We start from the raw sequence: 25,823 nt of genomic DNA, 5'->3' as shown, positions 1-25,823 counted from the left end.
CTGACGTGTGAATGAGGCCTACAATTGAGACAGTAAACTATCAATACAAGAGAAGGATTTTTCTCTACTGATTACTATTTAGCTCAAAATGGATTGCCTAGCCTGAGTACAACTCTATTCTGAAAAGTACCTGGTATTTATTGGTTTTTAAGTCAAATTGACTCAGCAGACTCGGCTTCAAGTTATTGCTTCAATCACCTTCGATAAAATTGTAAGTATAACAATTGTCAAAGTAGGTTTTATTCTCATTTTATCCATTACATACTCACCATCTGCAGAAGCCATCTGCTCATTGGCTTGGGCAAGACTGAAGCCATGTTGGCTAGTCATAAGGTTGTTTTGGTGGCAATAGGGCATCTCATTCATGCCTGCAAGTCAAATTGCACAAAGATGAGACAAAAGAAATGGCAACAATAAATCAGCATAATGCATTGTGCAAATAATAATAATAATCTAATTACAATAATAATAGCTATTTAACAATAAATATAATTAATTTTTGATAATTTATACCTAGACAGTGTAAGAACTGCATAAGAATATAGACGCGTTCTTTGATGCTAATCGAGATGGACGGTAATTATTATCAGACAATGGAAAGCTCTCATCACCATGTCTATTTACTGAGTCATCTCATGGCTGCCTGCCGTCAGACATGTGTGAAGAAGTGGGAAAACTATGCCCTTAGTATGACCTCTATGCCCTAATCTGCCCATCTCATCATTGCCAGATACTGACCTTCCGCCATGACATTGGGTGACCTCAGGTAGCAATGTTCAACATAACTGTTCATAGGCGGGTTCATGGAATTGAACATCGCAGGCGGGCACTGGCGGGATGCCATTGTGTGAGCAACCAGTTGTCAGCGGCACATTTAGCTCTGCAAGACATAGACAAAAGGTAAAACATGTCATACATAGTTCCAGCTATTTCTATAATATAATGTTTTGCTATGCGCCTATATAGCACGTACAGGGCTGCGTAGAGGTAGGAGGGAGTACAACATTCTATTCTATTCAAATACGAGCAAATATTAAGTGAAGATGGTTTGGTGATTTTCCTAAGAGCAAAAATATAACTAGAAGTCATAAATATTAGAAGTATTAGCTCAGTCAGATAGACAGATTGTTAAGATTGTTAATTGTTTGTCAATCATGTCCATAGGAGAGGAGAGTGAAGCCAGGGCTGATGGACCCCGGGAGAGGCAGCGCTGACACCGATGGAACAGTCCAGGGACTGGAGCTGAGTATTAGGGCTCCTTCACACTTGCAACAAATACGTCCCAGTCTCGCAGGTTAAAACCCTGCTCTGATGCCAGCACTCCAGAGCGGAGCGTGCAGTTCCATGAATTGCTGTGCGGCCGCACGCTCCGCTCTGGAGTGCCGGCGCAAGAGCAGGGTTTTAACCTGCGAGACTCAGACGTATTTCTCGCAAGTGAGAAGGAGCCCCTAGCGTTATTATTGTACTGGGGGGGGGGGGGTGATAGGGATAGAAAAGAAGTTGTCCACTACTCGGACAATCCCCACGTTTCCCCCCAGTAAAATAATAAAAAAAGAAAAAAGGCATACTCACCTTATCTAGTTCCATTTGTTCCAGCGAAGGCCACTTAGTTGGTCATCACCAGAACAGGAAGTGACGATATCCAGTTTTTTAGCACATCCATCCACTTAGGTTTGTAATTAGCTGTATTGGTCAGGTGAAAAGAACGAAACATTATCTGACTTCTGTGATTTGCTGCAGTGATTAGGTGGCAAGAACCAGACATCATCTGAGGTCTGTGTTTGGCTGCAGTGGTCAGGTGGCTAGAACTAGACATAATCTGACGTCTGATTGGCTGCAGTGGTAAGGTGGCTAGAACTAGACATAATCTGAGGTCTATGATTGGCTGCAGTGGTCAGGTGGCTAGACTGAGACATAATCTGACATCTGTTATTGGCTGCAGTGGTCAGGTGAATAGAATGAGCCATCTAAGGTCGTGATTGGCTGCAGTGGTCAGGATACTAGAATTGGACTCCTGATTTAGCTGGAGGACCCGACATGTCAATGTATTAATCAGCGCATTACTCTGACAGTCCATTAATTTCAGTAGATTCTATAAAATACTTCATTTTCCATCCAGTAACACTGCAGATAAAATTAAATACTTGCTTCATTTATACCTTACAGGTTGTGACTAAATTCTGGAGGACCCAACAGGTGGATATCCTGATATTTCCTGAGTCTAATTCATAGAAAACATTTTCTCAATTGTTTGTATTTTGTTTTGACCATGTCAGAACGAAATAAAGTTTCATTTCAATCTTGTTTCACTGATGGCTACAGATTAGTTCTTGAAGTCAATGGGTTGTAAAAAGAACAAAATTGGTAAATGTAGGGACCTGGTGACTTTAACAAGAGCCAAATTGTAGGAAGCATTTCCAAAAAGGCCCGTTTTGTGGAGCATTCCTATTCAAACCAGTAGAGGTTTTGATGTGTAGTACCTGGCCGAGGCCACTATTCTGTTGATGGCGCTGTTCAGCTTCCCAACTGACCAATTCTGGCTGCTGCCGACACCAGAAACAGATGATGGTCGAGGGTGCTGGGTGTCGCATACCCAACAATCAGACATTGATGACCTACCCTAAGGAAAAGCCATCAATGTTAAAGTCCTGGATACCCCTTTAATGTACAAGGCTAAAAGAAGCAGAGGAAGTAGGAGCCCTGGTCTAATGAATAATGTGTTATTTTACATCATACGGACAGCTGCTTACTGCTGGGAAACCATTCATGTGATGCTATCTTGACACGCACTACCTACCTGAACATTGTTGCAGGTGTACACCCCTTTATGGCATCAATGCTCACTAATTACAAAGGCTGCCCTCAGTAGGAAAATATGCCCTGTCTGAGAAACATAACAAGGTCCTGACTGGGCCTCCAAATTTTCTAGATCAAAAAGATGTTCTCGAACAAGAAGTCTGCTCCACGAAGGCTGGATCTTGCAACTTACAGGAATTAAAGAGACTCTATCTCAAGGTTTTTGATATGTAGTCTGAGAACAGCATGATGTAGAGACAGGAATCCTTATTCCAGTGATGTGTCACATGCTGCAGTTTTGATAAAATCACTTTTTATCAGCAGAACATCATCACTAGAACACCAGTAAACCTGCTGCCATGTAGTCCTCCATATCCACTGATTTACAACTTTCTGCCTATGCACAGTGTACACAGAAAGCTGCCAATCAGTGGTGGGGGCGGGGTTAAACAGAGCTCAGCATTCAGAGAACTGCTAGATCTACAGGAGATAAAACAGGAATTTTATAAAACCTTCATCAAGCAGCCTAGTAAGTGGTATATCACTGGGATCAGCCCCTACATCATGCTGCTCTAAGATGAGGAAGAAAAAGCTCATGAAAGATACCTTTTTATAGAATCTGCTGCCACAACTTGATGCCAGATACCACTGGATTGTGGATTCCATACTTTATGGGGTCAGAGCTGTCCCGTGGCATGGGGGTACTTATAGAATATTACGCAGTGATTTGTGAGAGTTGTTCAGACTAAACCCAAAAGGAATTTTTCTCAATATTACTAATCCAAGAAACCTCTACCCCTAAAGGATATCAAATCCCCCCCAACATCATGAACATACATTGTATTGGCTGCTAAAAGCACAGCAGCCCCTAAAGAGAAGGCAAGTACCTTCTGGAATACATGTACCGCATGTTGAAAAGTTAGGTTCTTTAGTCACTGACTAATCAGTGCACTGCACAAATGTACCAGTAGGTGGTGCTACAATAGTGCACATACGTACTTGGCAAAGGGAGCGTATGTAAAGTAGCAGAAAATGTACTTAACTGATTTAACATCTGTAACATGATGGAATTATTGAACCCGTCCCGATGATGCTTGAATATTCAGTCTATGAAACGTTGGTGGTCCGTGTAAACTAGACAGTAGCAAGCGATGTTAATGGAAATTGAATCTTTTCTTTATGAGTCATTCTATACAACTTAGAAGTAAGTGAAAGTGATGGAAGTAACAGCACAAGAACAGAAGATGCCCGGACCATTATTACCCAGATCACACTCTAATACCAGGTCTACCAGACATTAGAATGGTGGATGAGCTATTGTTGCTTCTCTTCAGTAGGAGAGACCCCCAGGACTTTTGTAGGGACCCTCGCATATTGGCTTCTTTACAAGCACGTGCACAAAATTCTTGCAGCGCACAGTTATTAGTAGATGTATTAACCCTTTTCCCATCATTAGTCGCCATTACCACCATGGTGTCACTGAACAACAATTGGTTGATTTTCTTTTTCCTAAGCTAAAGCAATTTTCTATGGTGAAATCGTTAGGATTAATAGGGAAGTATCACTCCATGTTTCTTGCACATTGATAAATTCTTCAGTAATGAGAAAATAAGGGAATGCTCGTCTAATCGGAGAACTTTGTACCTTTGGCCAGCAGAAAACATGGCTAACAGTTGGCGCCTTTCATATGATGTTCTTCATACGTATTGGAAGAAGCCCGTATACACATGGCAAACACCAGTGTCAGATAGTAACATGAGATTACCACGGCTGGCTTCATGTACGTCAGCCAAATAATACGCTGAAATTAAACAGGCTGCCTGAAAACTGTGGAATGTACTTTCCCTGCATTTTTATAGGGCGCGGCAAGTCCTTGAAAGCAATTTGGGCTTGTTAGTGCATCTTCTACGCGCACTGGACGATTAGGAGTTGGTGAGATGCTCCAAATCTCATTTATTGCACTTTGGGCAGCAGACCTCCGCGTGGGGCACTCCTATCGTTCTGGGGGCAATTACTGTATTTACAGGAACTATCTGGCTAGGTCAAAGGAGGTCATAGAGACAGTTATGTCGCAGGCTTGAGCTGTTCAACAGCTGAGATGCTTCATAATGAGGAACAGGTCAGCTGACGCTACTACTACACTCCTCCTTCTACTTGGGTGGTATAAGGGAAGACTGAGAGAAGCCAGGCATCCAGTCAGCCAGCAGAACAATGGACAAGCTGCATTCAGCGGCTCCCTGAAGGGATCTCTCACTTCCTGACAAGCTGGAATTGGAGAGTCCTAGATGATGTGATTCTTTTTCCACCAGTCCTCCCAGCTGGACTGTCCCTACATATTCCAACTTGTCTGCCCACCTGTCGTACCCATACCTTCCAGTATAACCCCTGACCTTACACACTGCTGTCGCGCCTCACTGTCTTTAGACTCTATGTGAAGTGAACATGACCAGGGCAGATATTCTATACTGTTTCTAAGGCCACGTTCACACGTTCAGTATTTGGTCAGTATTTTACCTCAGTATATGTAAGCCAAAATCAGGAGTGGAACAATCAGAGGAAAAGTATAATAGAAACACGTCACCACTTCTGTATTTATCACCCACTCCTGGTTTTGGCTCACCAATACTGAGGTAAAATACCGACCAAATACTGATAGTGTGACCATAGCCTTAGGCCGGCGTCACACTCAGCGTATGAAAATACGGTACGTATTTTACGGCCGTAATATGCAGAAATGTTCCCAAAATAGTGATCCGTATGTCATCCGTAGGCAGGGTGTGGCAGCGTATTTTGCGCATGGCATCCTCCGTATGTATTCCGTATGGCATCCGTACTGCGATGTTTTCTCACAGGCTTGCAAAACCGACATCTAATGGATTTATGTGCTCAAATGTTCGCTAAAACATATATACAGTATATATATATATATATGTCATTGAGACATATATATATATATATATATACTGTATTTATATTTAATTCAGCGCGAGATATGTGAAAAGTCAGTAATTCAATTGCCGGCTTTTTCTTTCTCCTTCACAAACCCGACAGGATATGAGACATGGTTTACATACAGTAAACCATCTCATATCCCCTTTTTTTTTGCATATTCCACACTACTAATGTTAGTAGTGTGTATGTGCAAAATTTGGGCACTGTAGCTTGTAAAATAAAGGATTAAATCGCGGAAAAAATTGGCGTGGGCTCCCGCACAATTTTCTCCGCCAGAGAGGTAAAGCCAGTGATTGAGGGCGGATATTAATAGCCTAGAGAGGGTCCATGGTTATTGGCCCCCCCCCCCTGGCTACAAACATCTGCCCCCAGCCACCCCAGAAAAGGCACATCTGGAAGATGCGCCTATTCTGGCACTTGGCCACTCTCTTCCCACTCCCTGTAGCGGTGGGATATGGGGTAATGAAGGGTTAATTTCACCTTGCTATTGTAAGGTGACATTAAGCCAGATTAATAATGGAGAGGCGTCAATTATGACACCTATCCATTATTAATCCAATAGTACGAAATGGTTAATAAAACACACACACATTATTTCCAAGTATTTAAATGAAATAAAGACCCAAGGTGTTGTAATATTTTATTATACTGGTAATCCACCTGAAGACCCTCGTCCTGGAAAAATTCCCACGCTCGAGTTCATATGAGGACATCCAGCAGGGGGCGCATCACCGTGACTCAAGGTAACTACAGGACACTGTAAAATGGTCCTGTAAATGATTGTAGAAAAATAGTAGCAGAGAAAAAAAAACGCATGGCATACGGATGTCATACAGATGTTATGTGAGTTTATGTGGGAAAAATCGCATTGCACTCGCATGACACTCGCATGGCACTCGTCCATTTTTTTCGGTCCAGATTACGGACCGTTTTTTTTTTCTCGCAAATGGGTATGAGCCCATAGTCTGTGAAAATTGGACTGCACTAAGATGTAATCCGAGTGCAGTCTGATGTTTTCTGCGGACTCATTGACTTGCGTGGCCCAGTGTGATCTGATAAACAGATCCAACTCATGCATGCTGTGGTTTTTTTTCTTGAACAAGCTCAGTCCCAGGAAAATATCGGACATAGGTACGGCCGCATAGTAATAATTTTGCTCATGGTGCGAAATGATGCGTTGTTACATCATAAATATGCTCATGTGCGCGACCCCTTTCTGTGTCCATTTTCACATCCGTTTGTAACAGACGCTTTTCTCTCGTGTATGATCCTTGTTCCCTCCGTGTTATATCAATTTTTTTCCATCTGTTTTTAAAAACTGAAGGAGGCAAGCAGAACTTTTTTTTAATTAATTGACTTTTAACACTTTCTTTCGTTTTTCATTCATGTTTACCCCTCTAGTGACAATTTTGACCTTTCTGGCCAAGCCAAATTTTAGAAATCTGACCAGTGTCACTTAACTCTGGAACGCTTCAATGGATCCCACTAATTCTGAGTCAGTTTTTTCGTGACATATTGTACTTCATGTTAGTGGTAAATTTTGGTCGATATGATTTGTGTTTATTTATAAAAATATTGAATATTTGACAAAAAAAGTGAACATTTCACAATTTTCAAAATTTATATTTTATGCCCTTAAATTAGATAGTTATACTACACAAAATAATTAATAAATAACATTTCCCATATGTCTACTTTACATCTATTCTGCAGCATTTTTGATTTTTTTTTTGGTTAGGATTTTAGAAGGGTTAAAAGTTTAGCAGGAATTTCTTATTTTTTCAGCAAATTTACAGAAAATGTTTCTTTAGGGACCTATTCAGATTTAAATTGACTTTATATTGTCAGCGCCCTATAAAGTGTCAGTTAGAACTGTGAACCCCCTAGGCACATACTGTAAATGACGTGAATATAGAATGACATTAGTACTTAACAGGCTAACAATTATGGGCGAAGCTCCACTCAATAAATGGCTGTTATAGGCTTAATAGCACAACCATCACCTGCTGGCAAAGATGCTGACTCAGTTCCTGAGCCAACATCAAAGAAGTGGATCTTACATATGATGCACAATTACGTTATACTGTATGTTGGTAAGGGGTAAAATGGATTCTTGTGCAAGGTTCTTGCTACATCAACCGAAAGTAGCAAAATGTCAAGGCAGAGACCCTGATTCCAGTTATGTGGAAAGTAGCATAATGTCAAGGCAGAGACCCTGATTCCAGTTATGTGTCACTTACTGGGCTGCTTGCTGCAGCTTTGATAAAATCTCTGTTTTATCTGCTGCAGATCTAGCAGTTCTCTGAATGCTGAGCTCTGTATAACTCCCCCCACACCACTGACTGGCAGCGTTCTGTATATAGAACATGCTCTGAGTTTCATGGACCAGAGAAACTGTGCCGCTCTTAAAACAGATGCTGTCCGAGAAAAAACAAACAAATAGCACATGGATGTGTGAATGGAGCTCAATTGATATAAGGAAAAAATGGCAACATCTGCTGCTGGCACTGTGTAGAGACGCAAACTGAATTAGCATTTGTGCCCCAACTATTGCCCAATAACCATGTCTTTATTCCACATACCGAAAAAAAATAGATAAGGAGAAGAAAGTTTGGCTTTGGAAATTCTCAAGATTGTGCTCCAGCATTTCCAACATTACCCAAAACTTCACCTATTCTTCGAAGAAATGCAAGACTTCGACCTAATCATACAGTAAGTCCAGTCAGATGATGGACCTACATTTCCAATGAGACATATTTCCCATGTAAGGTTACATTTAGTTTAAAATGAAAATGAAATTGAAATGCAGCATGTTCATAATCCTCGTGCCTTAGTAAGAATATCATCTTGGGGTGCTTTCACATTGCACTTTTGCCCATGTTAGTGGCTCCTGTTGGGGTTTACATCTGGATCCCCTAGCAAAATGGGATTTGGACATATGCAGTACCGTACTACGTCTGGGTGTCCATCTCCAGTAGGCATATACACCCAAAAATAACTCATGGCAGAGCACACATTTGCTGTGAAGGCACCATTATAGTCTATGGACCCATTGGCCCATCAATCCGAATCCCGCTTTGCGCAGGGTCCAGATGTAAGCCCTGACGAGCCCACCGAGCGTGTAACAAAATGCAATTTGAAAATACGCTTAGGGTAGCTTTTCTTCTGCAGCAGGCTGTGTATAATTCCCTTTTTGTGTATTTTTTGCCATTCACTACGATCAGTATCCTTGCTGTTTAACACTTTGTTGGGTGCTTAGTACTAAATATGCCTTTAATTATATAAAGTTGCTGAAAAGTTTGACGCATTTAGCAAATAAAAGTTATTGATTGCATAATGAAAATGTATATTTTTCAAAAGTTTCTTCATCAGTTAATGATTTTCAAGATCTCTACTTGCTGTCCTTCGATGGCAGAATTCACTGCATGGATGTGAATCTGTCTCAGTCAGTAGCGTAGCTACCGGGGGGGCAGAGTGGGAGGTCGCCCAGGGCCCCGCGCTCTGAGGGGGCCCACCCGGAGCTACGCTACCGTAACTGCATCGGTGCGCGCAGCGCGCCGATACAGTTACATTCTGCGGCAGAGCAAGGGGAATCGATCTCCCTGCTCTGCCACTATGGGGCCCCTGGGCAGGTGGAGGGCCCGATGCCAGCAGTGGGCCCCGCCTGTCATCGCAAGGTCAGCTGTATCAGCATCTAGCCGATATAGCTCACCGGATTGATGAGAGAAGGAGCATTACGCTCCTTCTACCATCATCCCCTGTCTGCGTCTGGTATTGCCGACACTGACGTCGGGCGCTCGCTGTCAGGAGATGAGCGGGAGCTAAGAGCACCGCTAGAACAAGGAGGAAGAAAGGTGAGTATTTATTGTATTTTTTTATGGTGTTGCCTTATACTACAGGGTCTGCCTATGTGGGTACTATCTTATACTACAGGGTCTGCCTATGGGGGTACTGCCTTATACTACAGGGTCTGGCCTATGCGGGTGCTACCTTATACTACATGGTCTGCCTATGGGGGTGCTGCCTTATACTACAGGGTCTGCCTATAGGGGTGCTTCCTTATACTACAGGATCTGCCTATAGGGTACTGTCTTATACTACAGGGTCTGCCTATTGCGTGCTGCCTTATACTATAGGGTCTGCCTATGGGGGTGTTGCTTTATACTACAGGGTCTGCCTATGGGGGTACTGTCTTATAATACAGAGTCTGCCTATGGGGGTGCTTCCTATGGGGGTGCTGCCTTATACTACAGGGTTTGCCTTTAGGGGTGCTGCCTTATACTACAGGGTCTGCCTATGGGGGTGCTGCCTTATACTACAGGGTCTGCCTATGGGGTGCTGCCTTATACTACAGGTCTGCCTATGGGGGTGCTGCATTATACTACAGGGTCTGCCTATGGGGGTGTTGCATTATACTACAGGGTCTGCCTATAGCGGTGCTGCCTTATACTACAGGGTTTGCCTATGAGGGTGCTGCCTTATGCTACAGGGTCTGCCTACAGGGGTACTGTCTTATACTACAGGGTTTGATTATGGGGTGCTGCCTTATACTACAGGGTCTGCCTATAGGGGTGCTGCCTTATACTACAGGGTCTGCCTATAGGAGTGCTGCCTTATACTACAGGATCTGCCTATAGGGGTGCTGTCTTATACTACAGGGTCTGCCTATGGGGTTTTCCCTTATAATACAGGGTCTGCCTATAGGGGTACTGTCTTATAGTATAGGGTTTGCCTATGGGGGTGCTGCCTTGTGCTATATTGAGGACTGTCTGGCACATTATACTATATGGAGGTTATCTAGGGGCCATCATACAGTGTGGAGATTACAGTGAAGGGGTCATCATACAGTGTTGGAGCCATTAAACAGTTTGGAGGCTACTAAGGGGTCAGTATACTGTGTGGGTGGTACTATACAGTGAGGGGGTATTATACTGTGTATAAGAGAGCTTCATACTGTGTATAGGGGAGCTGTACAGGGGGCAGACTCGTGACATTATTAAATGTAAAGTGGGCACTTATTGTTATAGGGGAACTCAGGTTACTGTGACTGTCAAAAGGGAACACAGGAAAATATAACTTTCTAGGGGGCAAAATATGGGCAGTGTTTTCTAGGGCACTTGCGCCCAGCATTACTATATTATAGAGGGGTGCTTTAGAATTTGGAGGGCACAGAGAACCACACAGTAGGTGCAGTAATAGGGACACATACGGCAGCAGCGGCTCAGTATTGGGGTATCAGCAGGATGAGGAGCTTGTGCAGGTTGGGAATAGATGGAGATGGCTGGAATGTGAGAAGTGAAACATGTCTTTGTTGCATTCTCTGCAGCCGAGTCCTGGGTGGAAGAAGTTGTCATGTCGGTCTGGGCCAGATGGAAAAGACGGGAAAAGTGAACGATTCCATCAGAAAGAATGTCAGTGGTAAGTCATTATCTGTAACTGTGCTGTGATCTCTTATATGTCCTGTAGGGCTGGTATCTACCACTGACCATATGGCGGTAATATCCATGTTGGTCGTTATATAGAGATTATCTTCAGTAACAGCGCTGTCATCTGCTGAGGTTCTCCTCCGCTATTAGGGGGTGTCACCGAGTTGTAATTAAGGTTACCTGGTTAGGGGCCCACTCAGAAGCTTTGCCCCCCTCTGAACCAAAACCCTAGCTACTCCTCTCAGTCATATGATGGGCACCTACAGTATGTGCGCAATTACCATAGCAATCTTCACCATTTTGTTTCAAGAAATGGCAAATTTAAAAAATTTCTAACTTTTGTTTGTTTTTTTTCTTGCCTATACATACAGATCTGCCCGATACTGCAATTTAGCATTAATGTGGGCTCAGTTCTGGTAATTTGTGGGGTTCTTTAGTGTCGGACATTGACAAGTCCAACAATGATGACCTATTCTTGATAGACCGTCAATGTTTTAGTCCTGGAAAACCCCTGTAATCTCGTAATTTGAACTGCCGCACAACTAGCTCTAGCCTCTCCTAGTGTATCCTCCTCACCCATCCCCTGTAGTCTGTGAGCCCTCACGGGCAGGGTCCTCTCTCCTTCTGTACTTGTGTGTGCCTTGTTTTTGCACATGTTTATTGTACCTGTCTATATTTGTCCCTTTTCACATGTAAAGCGCCATGGAAAATGGCGCTATAAAAATGTATAATAATAATAATAATAAATTAGAGATAAGTAAATTTGCTCTGGTTCCCTCTTATTCGGCAAGCTGCAGAGGGAACCCTGCTTCCGGATGATCAGCTGATCAGCGCTGCATGTGTCGCGGCTGTGTCACAGTCACAGCATATGCATGGAGAGCCCAACAAACATCCTCTCATTTGCATATGTACACTCACTGAATGCGTGCCAGCCCTAACACTGTGAATTTGCCCCTGGGGTTCTCCAGGGTCAGTGCAGGAACAGTGATTTGAGTTTAGGGAGTGCATGCTGCGAGAAAGTGGATACTGTCAATCAAGCTCAAGATATGCGAGTGTAAGGGCATCAGAGTGCACCAAGACATTGGCCACCCAAGGGTGCACCAAAGTGACCTCATATGTATATGGAGTAAAAATAAATTTTTGTGGAACTATATCCCAAAAATTTATGCTATTGTAATGATTTTTATAGTGGCTATGTCCCCTATATATTGTAGATGTTTGAGTAGCTGTATTTATAGTGTGGGGGTGACATTCCCTTTAAGATAACCTTTATCTCAATACTCCTCTTTGATGGACTACATTAACCTTCCCGTTTTCGATGCTGCTCTTCTTTTGTCATAAAAAAATTGTCCTGTTTTATTTTTTTGGATTTTGGATGCCAATATAAATTGTGACAGACACTGATAAGAGCTTCAAGGTTGTAACCACAAGAACATTTTTGAGACTGAAATGCAGTTTTCATTAATCTAAATAGGGTTGTGCTGGCAATTACATAAATTTCTGCAAGCTCTATTCAGATTCATGAGACAGTGACCGAATTTCTGCAATATAACTTCCATATGTGAATTTACCGTAAAAGGGGCTGTCCTGGACTTAAACATTGAGGGACTATCCTTAGAATAGGTCATCAATGTCTGATTGGTGCACAGCATGGCTCTATTGACTGAATAGTAGCCCCTGCCAAGTACTGCACATCTGCCCCCTTTTCAAATCAATAGGGGGTGGAGGTGCAGTACCCGGCCGCGGCCACTATTCTATCGATCGAGCTGTGTTGTTCAGTTCTGGCCACCGCCGACACCGTGAGCAGTGTCACACCCCCACCGATCAGACACTGATGACCTATCCTAAGGATAGGCAAGCAATGTTAAAATCTCAGACAACCTATTTAAATGCACAACATATGATTCAAGAATCGTATTCAGCTTAAGATTAAATCCTATTTGTATGTTAAAATCTACAAGGTGTCTGTTGTATTTTATCCTACATTCGGAAAGGTAACCCGTCATCAGTTTCATACTACTGTAATTGAGGCCACCATGTTTTACTCTGAAATTCTGTGGCGTTTCAGAGAAAAGATACTCTGAAAATCTGTCCGATGACTATGTGTCTCAGATGACTAGTCTGAGGTGTCCCCATCTGGCCATTCCAGTTGATGGATAGGTCTCGCCCTATGAGTTTGTGTTTATCGAGAGAGACCTGCCGGTTAAGTTGTTTGGGACAGGGAAAAGTTAACTCAGTAAAGTAGGTTTTCTCTGAAAAGCCTTAGGATTTCAGAGTAAAACTTACCTGGCTGCATCAATCGATGATAGGTTCCTTTTAAGCTCTAGCACTGAGTAGTTTATATGAATGAAGAATAAGATCTTGTAGAAGGCCAAGTTTTAGAAAGGGGCAAAATCGACTCAAGGCTCGCAGAGGACATGGACTCCTTCATCAAACAGAGAATTGAGGCCATTTTTTTAAACACTATACCGTTTATTACTATCTGTTTAGTAGCATACTGTATATTTTTGAGGCATTAGTGCCGTAGTGTTAGTACAGAACAACTCAACATCTACTGGAGAAGGCTTCAGTTTCATAAAAAGCTTGTTCCCTATTTAAGATCTAGATCAAATTTAGCCATGTGTATGGGTTATAACAGACAGTGTGGTGCCATTTGCCCATTAGATAAACTTTATAAATCTGTATATGTGACAGAAGCCAGCAGCAACCAGGACTCTTATAAGACTGGAGCAAAGCGATTTACAAGTCCAGGATCCTGAACATGTAAACAAATGAGCAAAATCTTTGGAAGCGGCGCTTCAGCATTAGAGATTGTGCTCTGTAGATCTACTGTTCTGATACACGGTGGTACTCCAATATCAGGGATTACTCCCAGTTATATCAGGAAATGAACTCTCATTAAATTATATGAATAATGCTCAGTTCCAAGAGCATAACCTAACCTGCTCCTGGTGTGAAATATCTGCAGCTAGTTTGCAAGATGAAAAGAAGTAGTCACATTATTAATTTAGTAAACTATTAAATCAGGGAATAAGTTGGGTACATTAGTGTATTTGATACCTAGGTGCGCGAGGTGTCACACTTAACAGTTGTTCTAAAGTGAAGTCCGATCATCTAAAATTGCATTAAAAAATGGCGCTAAAGAAGAATGGTCCGCTCAAATAATAGGCCAATATACGTATGAAATAAGGGAAATTAAAACAAGTCGTGCAAAAAAAATTATGTAGAAAGGCTTTGTATTCTTAAAATTGTTCTTAATTTTAGACAACACGTACCCATTTGTGGGCAAAGCCATATACCCTCTTATATCCTGGTCTGGGAGACTTGGAGTGACCATGAAGTCAATGAGCACTGCTTAATTTGACATTTCCATGCAAAATAGTTGATCATTGGTTGAGATGTATCATTATTGATATTGAAACAAGCAAACTGATTATTTTGTATAGATGCGACATTTCGATGCTATAGCATTTTTGTAACGCATCAATGCTATTCGTAAAGGTGGCCGACCATTTGTTTTACTTGAGGAGCAGTTGCACTATCAAGACTCATATAGTGTGCTGTGCCATCTAAACTTTGCTACATCTGTATATGGGACCAATATTGTTTTAAAATGTCAAAAGTCTATAATGACAGAATGTCAGAGTAAGCAGACATTGCTGCCTGCCAACAGGGAATTCTATAGCTGTATACTGCTCAGTGAGACATGGTCTGGGCCCTGGGGCTGTCAGTAGTATTAGTTAGTTCTCTCCTATCTACTATAAATAGATTTCACTCCAGATCTTTACAAGATGTATTAACTTCGTTGTCTTGTGTAAAAAACCCCAACCAAACAAGCAAACCCATAGTCACTTACCGGTCACCCAGAACTCCTCCATATCACTACTTGAGTTTACAACTGGCCTCCTTCCTTCCTCTTCCAGCTAGGAAGGTGCAGGACTGCTTCAGTCAATCAGTGGCGTTGATGCATTGTCCACCTTTGCAGCCACCGATTGACTGCAGCAGTCACATATCATCTCCTCTGAAAGAGGAAACAAGGAGACCGATGAGGACCTAGCAAAGCTGTGAAGAAGTGACAAGAAAATGGTAGGTGAATACAGGCTTTATTTGTAAACTACTTTAAGCACCGAACCTGCAGGTTTCAATGGGACCAAGCAATCATCAATTGTGTATATGGGTCTCCTTGAAATATCCCCAACAGATGATTTAAAGGAAAAGAAAGATCAGTGGCTGGAAGATTCATCAGCCTACTCTTCCTCTCCCAACTGTTAACACATGAACTGACCCTGCATATGAATGGGGGAGTTGGGAAAGATAGATTTCAGTCATGTATTGGGTCCTTTACCAATATGTATAGTTGTTAGAAGTATTACGGAGCACTATTTCATGTACCATCTGTCCACAAATAGTGTGAGGTAAGGTCATAAATGATAATGCAACAAATTCATCACTGTACCAATTACATGATGTCACATGAAACCTTTACAATATAACAGAATTTTTGAGGAGCCGAAATGCTGAATTCAGCATCTTTCCAAACTATAGTTCCATATTTTCACATATTAGGCACATAGAGAGCTTCATCAAGTGGCAATAAGGTTCGGAAGTCAGATTGGCCTCTCAATGTATGGTTATGTATACAAAAAATGTACCTTCTTTGCAGTAGTGTAGAAAACAGGGGGGGGGGGTAGAATGGCGGCTGCCCCAGGCCTCTGATCTGGAGGGGCCCACCTACAGCCAGTGCTACATTTAACTGTATCAGCGTGCACAGCATGATAAATGGTCTCCCTGCAGTACCGCTCTCAGTACTGTAGGCCATAAGTCAGATTAGGCCTGAGACCTACAGAACGATAGGCCCAGGGTAGAGTGTCACGAAGACGCCGGATTGCCCGGGACCTGCTGCTGTCTGCTAGATTTGCCGACCTTAGGTGAGTATATGATGTTTGATTATTTTAAGATTGTGTTGTAACACCAGTGTCCCTGCATGCCTCTGCTCCTCCTACCCAGCAGGGATGCCAACTTACTTACCGGCCAGCTGATTCACCTGCTCTGCCTTCAATACTCTCAGAGTCTGCTCGCACCAAGAAGGTTCTCTGGCAGAGTGCTTAGGGCACACGTATGTACGCTTCCTGTCTCTTAAAGAGACAGCATGTACACTCCTAACATGTCCCCAGCCAATAGCAGGGAGGCACTTAATATTTAAGGCACCTCCACTTGTTAGAAGATGCCTAAGCAACAATTTTAGTTAGTCAGTCTGCAAGTTGCTAGCTTGTTATCAGGTCCCTGTACTAGACCAGTTAAACCTGTACTAGTACCAGCTGTGCTTTCCAGTATCTGTCTTGTCTGAGACAATCCTGAAACAGCTCCGCTTGTACCTGAACCTGAAACCGCTCCAGAGGTATCTGAACCCAAATCCATTTCAGTGGTGCATGAACTCAAAACCGCTTCGGTGGTACCTGAATCCAAAACCGCTCTGTTGGTATTTGAGCCTGAAACTCATGCTGCTAGGTCCGGTTCTAGAGTCTGTCCCATCTGAACAAGTGTTTACGTCCATGCCATCTTATCCGGTCCTGCCTTGGACTCCTTGTTCATTTCTTCTGTCCTGACCCTTGGGGTCAGCTGTCGCGGTACCGGGATCTGTCCTGGAGTAGCACCTAGCATCGACCTGGGCTTAAGTCTAATCCAACCATGAAGGGCTCTAGTGAAAACTCAGGTGGTCGCTTAGTCACGCCCTTCCAGGCTCTCCCAGACTAATGGCACAGAGTCCACAATCCACAAGCGTGACATGTGTGATGCTATCATTATGTATGGAGGCTACTAAGGGGGCCAAAATACTATATTGGCTACTAAGGGGGCCATAATAGTGTGAGGGCTACTACTAAGGGGACCATGATAGTGTGGGGGCTACTACTAAGGGGGTCATAATAGTGTGGAGGCTACTACTAAGGGGGCCATAATATTGTGGGGGCTACTAAGAGGGTCACAATAGTGTGGAGGCTACTAAGAGAGCCATCATAATAGTGTGGGGGCTGCTAAGAGGACCATCATAATTGTGTGGAGGATACTAAGGGGATCATCATAATAGTGGGGGGCTACCAAGGGGGCCATTATATTAGTGTGAGGGCTACCAGGGGGCCATCATAACAGTGATGGGGCTACTAAATGGGCTATTATATTAGTGTCGGGGCTACTAAGTGGCGATCATACAGTGTGGGGGCTACTAAGGGAGCCATTTTACATTGCGGGGGCTACTAAGGGGCTATCATACAGCATGTGGGCTACTAAGTATGCCCACATACAGTCATGGCCGAAAGTGTTGACACCTTGAAATTGTTCCTGAATATGAAGTTTTTCTCGCAGAAAATTATTGCAATTACACATGTTTACACAATCACGTTACATTATACACATGTTTATTTCCTTTGTGTGTATTGGAACAACACAAAAAAACAGACAAAATTATTGGCACCCTCAATATAATATTTGATTGCGCACCCTTTGAAATAAATAACTGCAATCAATCTTTCTATAAGCATCCTCAAACTTATTACACATCTCAGCTGGAATTTTTGACCACTATTCTCTTGAAAACTGCTTCAGGTCTCTCATTTTTTAAGGTTAAATGCAAACAAATAAACAATAGACGGAGGGCGCTGCACTGGAGCCTGAAAATAATTTGCAGCAAATATAAGGATGAAAACCACTCAATTCATCCAAAAAATAAACAATATCAAAATATTAAAAATATTTGCGCTAAAATTTCAGTAAAAAATAAATATAAACATAACGCCGTGTTAACCTTTCATAGGTAATGACATAGGTGCAAGGATAGGGTACCTTAGTCCTGTAGACTGTATATAAATAGTAGCCCCTGCGTCTTGGAACGTCCTTCAGGTGGCTTTCGTCCATTTTGACTCTCCCAATTGTGCCAAATGCCAGTGGCAATAAGTAATGATATTGTTAAGCAAAGACAATTGTCCGGGTACCGGACAATTTTGGCTTACTCATGTACCTTTTGGCATAATGCAATCAACTTTTTATATCTAAAGGTATTTTTATATTTTACACGGGTTGATGTGCCGGATCCTTTTCTCTTGTTTTTTGCTCCATGAAACAAAGTTGTTTACCTACAATTTTGGAAAGGTGCAAACAATTTTGTCCTGCCCATTTTTTAGTTTTTGTGTGAAATTATGTCCCATTTGCCCTTTTTTCTGTTCTTTTTGTGTTTTTCCAATACACACAAAGGAAATAAATATGTGTATAACAAAAACATGTACAACTGGAATAATTTTCTGGGAGAAATACTTCATTTTCTGGTACAAGAAAATGTTCCATACAGTTTATGAACTACTGTGGGGGCCGTCATACAATCAGGGGGTCATCAGACAGTCTGGAGGTTACAGTAGGGGCATCATACAGAGTGGGAGACATCAGACAGTGTGGGGGCTATTATGGGGCCATTATACAGTGTGGGTGCTACTGTGGAGGCATCATATAGTTTTCAGTGCATTATACTGTCTATAGTGGAACCATAAGGGTATCAAACTGTATAAAGGGGAGCTGTGGGGCCATCATATTGTGTATAAGGCAGCTGTGGTGACATATTGTGTAGAGGGAAGCTATACAGGGGGTGTTCCAGAACATTATAAATGTTAAGTGGACAGTTATTGTTATAGGATCACTTAGGGTATTGTAACAGACAAAGTAGCACACAGCAGACATTACATTCTAGGGGGCAGAATGTGGGCACTGTTTTCTAGGGCGCTTGCACAGGTTATTCATATATTCTAAAGGTATGTTTTATCATCAAGAGGGCACAAAGAAGGCATTTTACGTTGTAAGTGGCACAGTTATGCCATTACTATGTGAGGCACCAAGCGGAGTATTGTTTTTGTACCACACAGAAGGGGCAGTAATAGGGACACATATGACAGCAGCAGCTAAGCATTAGGGTATCAGCAGGATGAGGAGTTTGTGCAGGTTGGGATTAGAAGGAAACGGCGCTGGAAATGTAAGAAGTCAAATGTGTCTTTGTTGTAATCTCTGCAGATGAATCGTGGCTGGAAGAGTCATCATGTTGGTCTGGGCCAGATGGAAAAGACGTGAAAAGTGAACAATTCCATCAGTAAGAATGTCATCTGTAAGTCACCATTTACAACTGTACTGTAATCTCTTATGTGTTCTGCAGGACTGGTATCTATCACTATATGGTCACCATATGGCGGTAATTTCAGTGTTGGTCTTTGTATAATGATTTACTTTCAGTAGCAGCCAAGTCGGCTGAGGTTCCCTTATACCTAATATTAGAGGGCACCACTGTTGTTGTAAAGGGGTTACCTGGTTAGGGGCCCACTCAGATGATTTGCCACCCCCCTGAGCTGAATCCCTAGCTATGCCTCTGCCTCTTTGAAATAAACTAGAGGTAAATAGGTTCCTCTTGTTGGACAGAAAGCTCTGAGATGCACTACACTTCACTGTATTATACTTAGCATACAGAACTTTAGTGTCATGTTCCAACGTTATTTTAGTCTGCATATCCTTTCAGAATATAAGCACAGATACAGTACAAATTCTTTAAGTTAAAAATGAAATGATCAGCAAGAAGATCTTACCTACATCTGTGGATTCACAACATACTGTAGTTTTTTAAAGGGGTTACTCTATGTGAACAACTGCTTGTATAAATAAGAACTAGCTGGCTATCATCGTGGAAACTGTGGGTGGTTGTATATTTCTGTGTTGGCCAGTAACGGAGAGATGTAGTATAGCATTCGAATAGCATTAGTTGAACACTCTTTCCAGTTTAACTTATACTCAGTGCTCCCTTCTTTGACTTCCCACTATGTTATCCATCCTAATAGAGCAAAAAAGGGTTCAGCTAGTAAAACATCCCTTCCCAGGTGCAGGTCATGTAAAGCGAAAAAATCTGTATTCACGGTACGCACTCCTTAAAATGTTTTGTATTTCTGTAAGAAGATGGACATACTGCCCACATTCCCTCTTGATGATACATGTATTTTTGTAGTGTATTCTAATGTGTAATGTGTATTGTGATGTGCATTATTGGTGATGGTGTTGTGTTCTGCTTGACAGAAATGAGAGTTAGCGGTGATGTTTGAGACTAGCCCAGAGTGAAGGGAGAGAGACAGTTTCCAGTCAGGACATTAGATAGGGTTCAGTGTGTGCAAACCTAAGGTCTGACTAGTCAGCAAAGCTGCATGACGTGGGTGTTCCTGACATGAGTGGAGACTGAGACGGTGTATAGCGAGATCCAGAGTAAAGAAAAGAGAAGTGACAGTGATGAACCGGAGATGGGTCCTGCGACAGGACGCTTAGCAGTATGACCCTGAGTTTATAACTCAGAGAAGTAACTGGCCAGGATGGAACAGAGAACATGAGACGAAAAAAGTGCCCCTGGTGGGAGTTCCAAGGCATCAGCACGCTGAGAAGCTAAGTGGATAATCTAGGTCCCTTAAGATGGAAGAGAACTCGGAACCATGGGTTGATAATATGACTCTCACTAACTGGACTGTAGTAGTGTGCTGGGTGGTTGTGAAGACAGAGAAACTTGAGGCAGGAGCAAATAAATTTGAAGAGGTAGAGCAACTGTGTGAGAAGATGCTGCATATTGTGAAATAAATGTTCCTGAAGTTATGCACCCACTATCTATTGTACATAGTTCCCATCAAGTTAATGTGCAGTAAATGACGGTTTATTTTTGCGTGGTGGTCTCCCTCACTGAACTTCCCAACATCTGGTCCTGGCCAACCAAAGTCATCGGTATCATACAGCTTGCAAGGGTGTAGCGCACCCATAGACAAAGCCCACACACCCAGCCAGGACCCCATCTTCATGTAAAATGCTGAGGCGTAAGAGACAAGTACCTCACCCATGACTATCGCTCCATGCCATGTTACATTTCCATCATTATGACAGGTGTTGTACTCCTGCTTTCTCAAGTGCTGGTCAAGTAAAGCTTAAAAATCTGTATTCACTTTACGGATCCCTTAAAATGTCTTGTATTTTTTATTTCCATAATTTTTTATTTGTACAAGCTTTATATTTATTTGCATTTGACTCTGAACTAGTGGGAGGAAACTATCTGCTATGTAGTCTTCTATACATGTCACAGAACATACACAGAAAGACACATACACAGAAAGACAAAGGGATTTCTGCCCTTCATTCCTTAGTTAAGGCACATACAGAAGCATCAGAGGTATAGAAGACATTACATCAGTACTGATCAGTGTAGATGTAAATCCAGCTCAGGGATAATGTTATAGACTTGTTATAAAGCTCAGCACAATCTTTCTGTGTCTCCCTCTGCCTGTTTTTTCAACTTGATACTCACTTATCTACCCTCTTCTCTCCACAGTTATGTAATAGGCTCTGCAACCTGATATCATATTAAGCTGGCAGTCCATCTTGTCTGGAGCAAGATGGGGTTGATCTGTTTTTCAGAGCAGATGGTGAGTTTAGAAGGCACTGGGAGAGGAGGATGTGGCTGATAAGTGGAGAAGGAAACAAATTTCTCTAATACGATACATTACAAAGTTTCTTATATTCGCCTGAACTATTTTTGCAGCATTAGTTGAAAGAACTATTCCTTCATAAGGTAAGCTTTCAAGCAAACAGATTGTAAGGACTCGCTCACATGAGCAAATAAATCAGAAGAGTGCAATCCGATAAAAAATCAGATTGCATTCTGACCAATGTTACTCAATGGTTCTGTGCATGCTGCGAGTGGATGCGAATTTCGGATCGCAAATGCCAATGCAAATCAATGGATGCAAGAAAAAAAATTGCACCGCATGGACCATGCATGTGCTGTAAAATGTTGATGCACCCATCTCATAGGTAACCCAACATTTCGTCACCCAAGTACAGTAAATTCACAGCATTAACCATCAGAATAGAATATGGAGAAACAATTTTAAAAAAATGGCGGTCTGGGGTCTCCCTTAATTTTCTTAACCAGCTGAGGGAAAGCCAACAGCTAGGGGCTGATGTTTTAAAGTCTGGGAAGGGGATAATAAATGTGGAGCTTCCCAGGATATTAATATCAGCTCATAGCTATCTGCATAGCCTTTACTGGCTATTAACAAGGTGTGATCTCCTCCAAAGATGATGTGGGATCCACCCTATTATTAATAACCAGCAAAGGCTAGGCAGAGAGCTGTGGGCTAATATTAATAGCCTAGAAAGGGGCATTGGATATTGGTCCATCACAGATTCATGGATGTGCCATTTCTGGGGCTACTGAGAGCAGATGTTCTTAGTCTGGGAGTGGGACAATATCCATGCCCCTTTCCTAGACTATTAATATCAGCCCGCAGGAACATGTTATGGGGAACATGTTATTTTTGGGGGGAGTTTTCCCCTTGTTAATAACCAGTAAATACTAAGTAGACCTCTGTGAGCTGATATTAATAGCCTGGGAAGCTCCATGTTTATTACCTCCTTTCCAGACTATAAGCACCAGCCCCAAGCTGTCAGCTTTCCTTCAGCTGGATAAAAAAAATATGGGGAACCCCATGCCATTTTTTTACTTATTTAATTATCTATCTATCTATCTATCTATCTATCTATCTATCTATCTATCTATCTATCTATCTATCTATCTATCTATCTCTGTATATAAGATTGTTTTATTAGTCAGTAAACTAGCTTGAAATGACAGAGAATTACTGTATGTAAAAACTGATGTTAAAAACACATTGCATATCCATATCAGGCAGATGTCAACTGGATGCTACTTGCTAAAAATCGCATTGTACTCGCATGACACTCATCCTACTTTTCTGGATCAACATTGGACTGAATTTTTAAACGCTAGTGTGACTCCAGACTAAAAGTTGCAGCATATTTAAATAGCAGCATCAGATAAAAATTAATTCAGTCAACAACTACTGTATTTCTCCTTATATCCTAAGGGAACAAAAGATTGTGCATGCTGAAATTAATTTTGTTCTGATACCTCCTTAAACATTAGATAATTTGTTTCTTGGTCCCACTGGAATCTGCGGTTCAGCTAACTTTCAAGTAATCTACAATGTAAGAGCACCTTTAGTCAGGGAGAGCTCTCAAGACAATACAGAAACTAGGGAGTCAGAGGTTTTTGAAGCTCCTAACATTACGCAGGAAGCTCTGCTGTCACAATGCTGAAGCAAATAAGAAGAATGTATATATTGTAGAAGTAGACCTTGCAAATGCTATACGGCTCCTAGAAAGAGAGAATCCAGCACTTATCCTCTTTGCTTTTGGGTGCCTAGAACTTAGGTACAGTGGGGACGGAGAATATTCAGACCCCTTTCAACCTTTCAATTTTTCACTCTTTGTTTGATTGCAGCCATTTGATAAATTCAAAAAAGTTCATTTTTTTCTCATTAATGTACACTCTGCTCCCCATCTTGACTGAAAAAAAGACAGAAATGTAGTATTTTTTGCAAATTTATTAAAAAAAGAAAAACTGAAATATCACATGATCACAAGTATTCAGATCCAATGAGCTCAGAGACAGAATTGTGGCAAGGCACAGATCTAGCCAAGGTTACAAAATAATTTCTGCAGTACTCAAGGTTCCTAAGAGCACAGTGGCTTACATAATCCTTAAATGGAAGAAGATTGGGAAAACCAGAAGTCTTTCTAGACCTGGCCGTCCAGCCAAACTGAGCAATCGTGGGAGAAGAGCCTTGGTGAGAGAGGTTAAGAATAACCCCAAGATCACTGTGGCTGAGCTCCAGAGATGCAGTAGGGAGATAGGAGAAAGTTCCACAAAGTCAACAATCACAGCAGCCCTCCACCAGTCGGGCCTTTATGGCAGAGTGACCCGACGGAAGCCTCTCCCCAGTGCAATACATATGAAAACTTGCATAGAGTTTCCTAAAAAAACACATGAATCTCTCCCAGACTATGAGAAATAAGATTCTCTGGTCTGATGAGACGAAGACAGACCTTTTTGGTGATAATTCTAAGCAGTATGTGTGGAGAAAACCAGGCACTGCTCATCACCTGCCCAATACAAACCCAACAGTGAAACATGGAGGTGGCAGCATCATGCTATGGGGTGTTTTTCAGCTGCAGGGACATGACCGCCTATGGCCAATATGGCTTCTTCTTACCTGCCACCACCATTACGCACTACTCGTGTAGGGAAAAAAGGCCACCCCTTTAAAATAAAAACACTACTCATTAAATTATTTGGATAATTTTGACCACAGTGGCCAGTTTATTAACAAACAATAACATAAACATTTACTTTTACCGGTACTTTCCTGCACCAACCTCCGTTCCTCACAAGATCTCCTTTTCTACTCCCCTCTTATCTTCTCTTCCCACAATCGCATACAAGATTTCTCTCGCGCATCACCCCTACTCTGGAACTCTCTACCACAACATATTTGACTTTCACCTACCATCGAAACCTTCAAAAAGACCCTGAAGACCTACCTCTTCTGGCAAGCCTACAACCTGCAGTAACCACCAATCGACCAAACCACTGCACGACCAGCTCTACCCTCACCTACTGTATCCTCACCCATCCCTTGAAGATTGTGAGCCCTCGTGGGCAGGGTCCTCTCTCCTCCTGTAGCAGCTGTGACTTGTATTGTTCAAGATTATTGTACTTGTTTTTATTATGTATACCCCTCCTTACATGTAAAGCACCATGGAATAAATGGCGCTATAATAATAATAATAAATAATAATAATAATTTAAATATTAAATATTAATATGCAATTCTTATGCAAAAAATGAGGGGAGGGTTCTTGGAGTGCCCAAATATCTGGCTTAAAATATTTTGGCAAAACCAAAAAGAACTTCAACCACCACTTTACCCTCAGCCGTGCACCACCAGCTCGAGGGCACCATAAATCCCGTTACGGGAAAACTAACCACCAACCAGCTCCCAGGGTAAAAACCCCGTCCAGAGCTCGTAACCAAAATGCCAGATTAACACACAATTTTAACTGTCCGGAATTTTACTTACAATTCCTTCCTTTCTGAATCAGCGTCAACTCCAAGAACTCCACCCCCCGCCAACCATGCCACTGTGACGAAGCAACTGCCAACATGCATATAACTGTCCAGTAGAATCCATACATATGCCTAACCCATGTTCACAACAAAATTACCAATGCTAACAGAAAAATTGAGGGAGGGTGGGTGCTTCTCCTTGCTCTAGCTTCCTGCCTCAGACTGGTAGTTTTCCCACACTTTTCCTGCTTCCAAAGCCCGCCACCCAAATGTTCCTCCCCTAACCACCCCCCTAACCATGTCCAAAGTGCAGTCATGGGGGGCTTGCATTGAGCTGCGCTTATTCCTGCCCCCATCTGAATGACTGGTTGCCATTGAAGGAAACATGAATGTGGCCAAGTTCAGAGATATCCTGAATGAAAACCTCTTCGAGAGTGCTCTGGACCTCAGCCTGTTTAGATAGGTCATCCACGCTTATGATTCGCACAGACGATCAATAAATTATTCTGAGACCATAGGCAGTCATTGTACTAGGCAGCACAAATCCTGTTTACACAATGCTAAACCAGTATATGTACACAGTAGCCAATCTGAGGAAGCAGAGCTGCAGTCAACCAATGATGAGACAGGAGGTGTGTCTCAGACTGCCCTCAGACTCCCTGTAGGCACTG

At 42.2% G+C, this 25,823-nt stretch overlaps 1 protein-coding gene across 1 annotated transcript in view; it reads right to left on the bottom strand.

Moving 5' to 3' along the window:
- Positions 1-25,823, bottom strand: part of GLI1 (GLI family zinc finger 1) — a 232,099-nt gene that overhangs the window by 22,640 nt on the left and 183,636 nt on the right. Inside the window, exons 2-3 of the mRNA XM_077297728.1 lie at positions 739-880; positions 270-368 (exon numbers count right to left, since the gene is read on the bottom strand). Of these exons, the coding sequence (XP_077153843.1) occupies positions 270-368; positions 739-844 (205 nt within the window). The 5' untranslated portion in view covers positions 845-880. The remainder of the gene's footprint in view (positions 1-269; positions 369-738; positions 881-25,823) is intronic.

The sequence above is a fragment of the Ranitomeya variabilis genome, chromosome 3, assembly GCF_051348905.1.
Source record: "Ranitomeya variabilis isolate aRanVar5 chromosome 3, aRanVar5.hap1, whole genome shotgun sequence".
Taxonomy (NCBI): Eukaryota; Metazoa; Chordata; class Amphibia; order Anura; family Dendrobatidae; genus Ranitomeya; species Ranitomeya variabilis.
The sequence above is the reverse complement of the archived record's forward strand: the minus strand, read 5'-3'. Positions and strand labels throughout refer to the sequence as shown.